At 34.2% G+C, this 9,269-nt stretch overlaps 1 protein-coding gene across 1 annotated transcript; it reads left to right on the forward strand.

The window, feature by feature from the left end:
- The first annotated feature begins 1,692 nt into the window (after nucleotides 1-1,692).
- LOC120077110 (elongation of fatty acids protein 3-like) lies at nucleotides 1,693-3,191 on the forward strand. The gene has a single exon (XM_039030996.1). It carries the CDS (start codon nucleotides 2,150-2,152, stop codon nucleotides 2,969-2,971), a length of 822 nt encoding a protein of 273 aa, XP_038886924.1. The 5' UTR covers nucleotides 1,693-2,149; the 3' UTR covers nucleotides 2,972-3,191.
- The last annotated feature ends 6,078 nt before the right edge of the window (nucleotides 3,192-9,269 follow it).

Genomic DNA, 9,269 nt, shown 5'->3' on the forward strand with positions numbered 1-9,269 from the left:
GACATGAATGATCCTAGGGTTTATCTATTCAATATAGATATAAAGAATTTATGTTAACATCATGCACCTCAATTGATATATAGTCTTGATTTTTTTTTTCTACCCTTGATGGTTAATGCTTGCGCTAAAGTAATGGAAAACGAATTGAGAGCTATATATAACCGTTTTGGGCTATTGGGGCTAACTTAGAAGGACTTAAAACTCACTTATGCATGAATAGGTCTATAATTAATTTTAAGTTGTGCTTCATTGACTGATATGATTTAATTGCATTATTGATTGCATTATTGATTGCAAGTTAGATTCTAGGAGAATGTTAAGACTTGAATAACAAACCTTGCAAATTGAGTGAGCATATCTTGTGTGAATGTGTGTTTTATTTTACCTTGTTCGAGGACAATCAAGAATTAAATTCGGGTGTTTGATAGTACCAGAAATGTGCTATCTTGCTCTGCTTAATTCAGGTTTGTTCCTAGATTTTTGTGTTTATTTCATGATTGGTATCAAGCATCTAAGAGATAGAATAGACCGTTAGTGATGAAATGAAGCTAAAATGGGCCAAAACGGAGGTTAAATGCATCAACCGAGATAGATAAGGCTGAAATGATAGTTTGTTGTGAACATGTCACTCCCACCCTAGATCACCTAAAATAGGTATAAAAGTGATTTGGTGTTAGACATTTCATATTTGAAAGTTGTAAGATAAAAAGTACCTAAAAAATACCTTAAAACATGTTTTACCCAACCTAAATCACCTAAAATAGATAAAGTGATTTGGAGTTATACACTCTAATGGATGGAACAACTATAGGGAAAGAAGGCTTTTCGGTTTTACCATAGTTGCAAGATTGGACTCTGAATTTGAACAGTAATTCATTAACGAGAATAAATCTTACTTTCGAAATAGAAATTGCAGAAGAACAAATATTTAATTCAAAAGGAAATAGAGAAAAATAGTTGCAGAAGTACTGACTAGAATAAATTTCTTTGAGAATCACAATATATAATAAATTTCTTCTTCACTTATATGCTAGCTATGTTGTAATTTTAAAGGGAATAATATTACTAAAACATAATGAGGACGTTTGGGGCAAGAAATTAGTTATTATATTCTTAAATTACCGTAGTTGAATTATAATAGTTTATTTTTGGAGTGTAGATTATTTTAATTTGGGTTATAATAGTATGTATTTGAAGTGTAAACTATTTTAGTTTAAAAAGGAAATAGTAAACACTATAACAAAGAATAAAAAAAACGATAGATGTAAAACAGTAAAAACCGTAGCAAATAGAGATTTTGAAATAATGTTTACCGTAGTTAATTGAGGTTTTAAAATAGTGTTATGGCCCAAACACGTCCAATTTGATTAGAAATATCCTTCAAAATAAGGGGTAAAAAGAAATAAAAAATTAAATGAAAAACAAAAAATTATGGGCAGTTTGGGTGAGATGGTATATCCTCACATCCTATATCATCTCAGTATTTGGAGACTCATTATTCTATCTCACCGATTGTTTTATATTTCACTGTTATTTTCCTTCTGTGTATCGTGTATTATCTTAATGCTTGAACATATTTGATCATGATCAGAAACTTTCCATATAACAGAACTCTCTATATCCTATATCCTTTCAGCGTCCCAGAAAGTCCCTACATTCATGAAAAAGATATACCTACTCGAGCTTCCTTCGAGACGTTGTTTGAAAGTTGTTATCCACGTCCGAATCTCCCACAGCCACTGTTGTCCAAGTGTTCACTGCTGTCCAAACCTGTCTGTCTGAGCGTTTTACCGTCTTCCTCCGTTCCAGGTACGTTGCGCAGCTTCATCATCTCCATTAATGGCGTTCATTTTACTCCATTGAGTTACAGTTCGAGCTCCACCTCCTTTGCCCAGCCCACATTTTGAAAGTTTCGGACAAATTTCTCAAAGCCTTGGTTCCCGACTCAAATCTCAGCTTCCAAACCCTAACTTTTATTCATTGACTTTATGTAATTGTTTGCTTAACTAAATTGTATCTGAATTTGTTTGTTAGGGATCTTTGTTTTTCCGTTTTCCTTGAAATAAACGAACAACGAGTCTCTGTCGATGTATCTCTTCGAATTCCCTTAGTCTATCTCCTCTCATTTGGGTGTCTTGTGAAGTACAGAATGAATCAAATTCTCTCAGTTCTTCGATATTGGCTTGTGAATCATCCCATTATCCTCAATTTTGAATGGATTGAAGGTCAAACCTTCGCCTCCACGCCCCTGTTCCTCATCCTTACTGTTTTCTCTTACCTATTCCTCACCTTCCTCCTCTCCCGCATTCCCATTCCTTCCATTTCCCCCAACTTTCTCAAGACAATCTCAGCCCTTCACAACTTTGTTCTTCTCATCCTCTCCTTCATCATGGCCCTTGGATGCACTCTTTCTTCCATTTATCGTTTGCCTCATCTCCACTGGATTATCTGTTTTCCACCTCGCACCCCACCAGTTGGACCTCTCTTCTTCTGGGCTTATGTCTTCTACCTGTCTAAGATTCTTGAATTCATTGATACCCTCTTGATCATCCTCACCGGGTCATTTCAACGCCTCACATTCCTCCATGTTTACCACCATTCAACGGTTTTGATCATGTGTTATCTCTGGCTTCATACTTCCCAATCACTGTTCCCCATTGCGCTTGTGACCAATGCGACAGTTCACGTGATAATGTATGGATACTACTTCCTATGCACCTTTGGGATTCGACCGAAGTGGAAGAGGTTGGTCACTGACTGCCAAATCTTACAGTTTGTGTTTAGTTTTGTGGTCTCGGGTCAAATGTTGTATGAGCATTTTGGTGGATCTGTTGCTGGTTGCTCTGGCTTTGGGGGTTGGTGCTTTAATGCTGTTTTCAATGGCTCTCTTTTAGCTCTTTTTATCAACTTCCATTTGAAAAGTTATGCTGCCAATAGGAAGAAGAAGAGAATAGAATCTAAAACCCAATGATTCTTTTTGGTGATAGTTTGGCTGTACTTTGTTTATTTTAGATTTTAATCATTACAGTTATTGATGATTCTTTGTTGTTCCAGTAATTTGCATTCTGTTTCTTTTATTTGGTAAACTGAAATCTAGTCATGCTTTATATTGCTCTAAAGACTTTTGTGGAATGCCAAATCCTTGACATTCTTTAATAAATCACACATGCAAACAATCTTAGTTTGAAGTATGTAAAGTGATATGCTATCATATGATTGTGTTCCTATTATAAGCTTGAAGTAAAGAAGTATTGTACTTGGATAACTTTCTGGTAGATGGTAAGAACTCTCGGTATACTTCTCTGGAAATTGGGATCATTATTGATAATTTAACTTGTATTTGTGTGGTGGTTGCCAAGGCAAGATTGATGATGGCTGCTGTGTGTGAATAAAAGCATGCCAGCATATCCATTTAGGAGGATAGGTTTGATTGCTACAAAATCAATTGTGAAGTATGTTTGATTTTGATAAAAAAGGCTAAAAGGTCATGAGTTTAGCCCATTGTGGCCACCTATCTAGGATTTAATATCTTATGAGTTTCTTTGACATTCAAATGTTGTAGGTTTAGGTGAGTTGTCTTGTAAGATTAGTCGAGGTGCACGTAAGTCGACTGGGACACTCACGGATATAATTTTTTATTTTTTTCGATTTTGGCAACAAGAGTCTTCCCTTGCAATGTGTTGTTTAGGACATCAGTACGGAATTGGGGGCGGGGGCAGGGGGAGTTGTGAATAAATTTTGAGTTGTCTTGTCTTGAGTAGGTGCTGAGTAATCTTTGGCACTTAGCTCGTAACTTAATGGAAGGTGAGACTAGTGGGGAAAAGGCTGATTTCTTTAGCTTGCTGGTGTATGTGCAGTTTTATGGGTTTTGTGGGGTGAGCGGAACAGTAGGGTGTTTAGGAGTGTGCAACAGGGTTATAGGGAGTTATGGTCCCTTGTTCCCTTTCATATTTTCCTGTGGGCTTCGATTTCGAAGACTTTTTGTAATTATTCTATAGGAACGGTTTCGTATAGTTGGAGTCTTTTCTTGTAAAAGGAGTCCCTTCCTTTTTGTAGGCTTGGTTTTTTATATGCCCGTGTATTCTTTCATTTTTTTCTTGATAAAAATTGTTTTCATTAAAAAGAAAAAAGTAAGGAGAGATCATATTTGATTTAGATCTGCAGCTAATCATCAAATAGATTATACAGTTTACGGCTGCTCCTTATTTGCAAGAATTTATTTTAGTAACTAAGACTTTGAGAGGATCTCTATAGGAAGTTACGAGGATTAGCATTTTTTTTTTTTTTTTTTTTTTTTTTAATTCTAAGCAGTGTTATCATGATTTTTGAGACCGTTGAATGGCTTAAGATGCAAAGGTTTGACATCACTGAGGCTTCTTCCTCGTGCTTTATGTTTGCTTTATCAGAAATTTTATTCACTTGTCTCTAAGTTATACTCTCTTCCGCTCTGCTCTCAAGGATGATCTTCTTTTGAGTATGATTAGGCCCTGCTGTGGTAGAATAGAACCTAGTGAACCGGGTGTACTACTTCCCAGCCTTCTGTGAACCTTGCCTTGGAAATTTTCCTTCCATTCCGAGTTAAAGCTTTTATATATCTTTCATAGCGGATGAGCTTCTTGAACAAACTACCATAACCTGAAAAAGGAGTTCAGGAAATATTCTCTTATGATCTTTGCTATTTTCTTTTTCTTAGAAAGTTCCCATAGAGCTTTTTTTCCTTACGAAAACTATAGAAGGCTCTTGTTTTGCATTCAGAGCATTGAATCTGTTCACCGCTTGTCTTGCATGCAAAGCTGCTAGAGTTAGCCTTTAGTACTTTATCATATCGCTTTCTTTGAATTCTGAAGAGAAGTGGAGAGTCGAATTGTTTGGGATGAGTGAAATCTGGGTTGCAATTTCCACTATCTTATTTTCTTAAGCTTTGAGAGTAAGGCTATATAGTGTATCAAACATCACTTATTTGAGACGAACATACATTTTAGTTGGTATCAAATTGCATCCAACTTATTTCCACGATCTCTGAAAGTGAAGCAATATGTTTATATGTTTAGATGTGTAAATGGGTCGAGTTGCTAGACTTATCCAGTTTCGGTTTCACCAACCAAATCGGGACACATCGGATCGGCTTTTGGTTTGTCTTATTTTGTTTTTTAACTTTGCCCTCCTCTCTCCTGTGTCTCTCTCCCTTAATATTGAGCTTTTTTTCCAAGTTGTAAATGGTGAAATTTCACATTTTCAACAAATATAGATACTAACATTTCTAAACATCACAATTTTCAAATAATACCTAATCTAAGACACAACAATACCTGATAGATAGTTCTGAAGTCTAAGAAAAGTATCTAACAAATATTCAACAAAATCTGAAATAATTTTTTGTAAAATTATAAAAAATGTACAAAGTTTTTGTTGATCGGCAAAATTTGGACCGAAAAATTTACTTGACTTTCATGTCACCGACGGTGAATTTGTAACTCAAGGAAAGAAGATGACTTGCAAAACAATAAGAAATTCACTAGTGTGGTGCCTACCAGATCTTTGATGCTTAAGCCAGTTTCACCAAAGGGTCAAAGTCAGTTTCTTATGGAAGAAGATGAACTTATCTTTCGTGATGCTATTATCTCCTAATTATAGAGGAGTTAAGTCTAGGGTTCCTCCTAACTTATTTTTGGTTAGGACTCGGAATGGTTTAGTGTTTTAAAAAGCCCTCTCTGGTGGGCCTAGACTTAAAGGTGGAGGTCTGGTGCTAAGCTCTTAAAATAAGGAACACTTTCGACACACGTCTTTTGTGAAGCTCCAAAGCTCAAAGCCTTGGGCCTTGGGTTTTTTCATTATTTTTTAAAAACAATAATGATTAGAGTTTTTCCTTCTTTATTAACTAAAAAAATCAAATTTACTAAGCCTAAATGCAAAATTTCTTGCGCTTAAGGGTCTTTCTTTTCCACCATATTTCCACTTCAACTATGCTTTCTCTTCTTTATGTAGTACTTTTATATATGGTGTGCCTCACAAAATATATATATATATATTATATGCTTAAGCTCCAAAAAAACTAATGCACTTTATTGTGCCTTTCGCTAAGAACACTGGAATGCTGGTTCAGGCAATGGTATATGGAACATGTCTATGGTCCATGTGGACCAGGCTCTTCGAATGGGAGGGTTTGGCCTCAACCTTGGCCTTTGAGGCCAAGGCAATCTTGTTGTGCTTCTTGGCACAATTTCCTCTCACACCTCTTGTTTGCCTGGACTCTTTGAATCTTGACATGATTGGTCTATTTCAAATTTTCCCAGTGTCGTGCCCTTCTTAAGCTTGTAACTCTCGATCAAGAATTACTCTATTACATTAATCCCCACTCCCTAGTTGGGATTGTACGGATAAATATGTTGGTTTGGACTCGTAGATCAACTTGGGAGTACTGCTTTTTTGTATGTAGCTCTTTTGGTTTTTACTTTGTTTTTGCCTTTTGGCAGATGTATTTTCCTAGATTCTATAGTGCTTTAGCCTCTCACAATGTGTTGTGTACCTCTGAGTTTTGGGCTATTATAACAAGGAATGACTTTTCCTCTTGCCAATTTGGGAAGTCTCCAGGTTTTCTTGTCGATAAGATCTATCAAACTCGTTTGAGTTGACTTTTGGCTTGTCTTGATATCAAAACGTTCTAGCATGTAATCTCTGAGTTATCCTGAGGATGACCCATCAAACCAAACATATTGATTTATGGTTTTCCTTGGTTTGGAAGGCTCGAGGGGTAGTTCTGAAATGACTCATCAAGCCAAGGGGTTGATTCAGGGCTTTAGTGGGAAAGAACGAAAGTAGTGAAAGAATATAAATACTAAAAACAAAGATTTTCATTCATTGAAATAAAAAAATTAGAATGCTTTGGAACATTTTACAAATTAGAACATTGACAAGATTCTTGGCTCATGATAAAGAAGAAAATACATAAAACTCCGTAAGAGAGGATAAGCTATAATGTAAAGGTAGAGATACGTAGAATTAAAGAAGAAATCCAACGAAAATAGAGTAATCTCTTCAGCTATGCTACAACTTTTCCAGATGAAGCGAGGAACTCAAACGGCTGTGGCTTTGCTTCAACGTGCCTCGGACGAACAGATGGCAAAAGAAAGCCGGTGACAAATGAGAGAAATAGAATTCAGTTGAAGGAAACTTGTAAAATGAGCCATCCCTAAAACTTCAACCATTCGCATACTATCAATTTTAATAGTATGAAAAATGTGTTTAAAAGTATAGAATTAAACATTCAATTGATTTTGAGTGATTAAATGTGTGTTTTAGAATCATTTTAATCATGATAAAAGTGTTTTAGAATCATGCCATAAATATTATTTGAATATGCAGGTAATATGTTGTGCGTAATAGTTATTACTTTGCATGTATAGGTAATATGTCATGCATAATAGTTATTACTTTGCATGTGCATAATAGGTAATACATCGTGCATAATATGTAGGTAATATGTAGTGCAAGTATGGTCCCAAATTCCTTGGGACATGCACCAACTTTTGTGTTAACATACGTGACAACACTATATGTCATCGGAGTCGTAAGCTTTTGTCTCTAAACAAAAATTTTCACGGATTTAGGGGCTGTATGGGTCACAAATTTCATAAGTTGGTGTTAAATAACTCAACTTCAATAGTAAACACTATTAAAGTTTGCACATTTATCGATGAACTTCATTTTTTCTTATTTTTCTATTTTGCACTTTTAACCAGGAATTCCATCTTTTCTTCTTTTTCTATTTTGAACATTTATCGAGAAACTATATTTTTCAATTTTACATTCTAAGTATAGACTTCTTAACTCTTACCTATTAAGTTTGGACTTCATAGCTTAATTTGGTGTCTGACAACACCCGCCTTAAACACAGAAATTGAGATATTAGTTCAGCTATGAAGTGGGAAAAAGGGTACTGCAAAATTGCTAAGAATAAATTCACTTTTTTCAGGTTCTTTGAGGTAAGAAATGAGCTACACCTGGTCACTATAAGAAGACTGTTTCCCTTGCACTAGCTTACCCACAAACTTCCCTTTTCATGCTACCTTTTCTTTAAACTACCTTACTTCCCATACTTTCCATACCCTTAACTGTATTGGCATAATACTAAATTTATCTTCATCCATAAATTTAATATTTTTGAGTCAATAGTGATTTAACATGGTATTAGAGAAAGAGGTTTATGAGGTTCTCTGTTTAGACCCTTGCAAATATAATTTCTCCAATTAATATTAATTTCTACTCATTGATATTAGAATATTGATAATAATCATCATGGGTTGGCATAATACAAAATAAAGGATATTATGTTTGATAAAAAGCTAAGAGGGGATGAGTTCAATCCATCCCAAATGTTGTGGGATCAGATTAATTGTTTTGTGATATTAGTTGAGGTGCATGTAAGTTGGCTCGAACACTCACGGATATAAAAAAATATTGATATATATTAAATTTACTTTTACTCATGAGTTTGAGTTTTTAGGTCAACCGGTGATTTAATATAATACTTGTTTAAAACTTAAACATTAACTGCAAATTGAAAAGCCTACAAACTTTGCTTACACCTTTATGGTGCTTTCTTTAGATTTACCAATATTTGTGATGAAAACATTCAACTTCAAGCAAAATTTGCTTCTTTTTCTACTATTGTAACTTTACACATTTTGGGTTAACTTTTCTTTCATACAACACACAATGTGTAGTAACAGTTCCGTTACTCATCTTCTATATCGTCGCTCAAACTAAGATAAACTAATTATTTAGGCACGGAAACATGGAAAGTTATTGCTAATTTCTCAGGATTTCTCACATTTCTCACAATTTTGTTTTTGTTGTTTTTTTTTTTTTTAATTATTTTTAAGAATTCAGCATAATGTTTGTACTAAATTATGATAATAAAAAAATGAAATAAAAAATAAATTAATAGAGGAAAACAAACATTTTTTATATGTATAGATCTCAAAATGAGCACATTTTAAGAATATAAAAACTAAAATAAATCAACGTTAAAACATACAAGGACGAAAAGGAGACCAAATTGAACAGAAGTTGAAAAAGTCAAGATGAAAGTAATATTAAAACCAATTTTTTTTTTAAATAAATAAATTACAAAAATAAAAATATTTTTATTAATTGCTATAAATTAAAAAAGTTTCTTGGTTTCTATAACTTTTCTAAGAAAGTCGCTCATATTGATATTTGTAAGGTTCAATCTTCACATTTCCATGAATATATTGTTCATATTCCTA

This window comes from Benincasa hispida, chromosome 5, assembly GCF_009727055.1.
Source record: "Benincasa hispida cultivar B227 chromosome 5, ASM972705v1, whole genome shotgun sequence".
Lineage (NCBI taxonomy): Eukaryota > Viridiplantae > Streptophyta > Magnoliopsida > Cucurbitales > Cucurbitaceae > Benincasa > Benincasa hispida.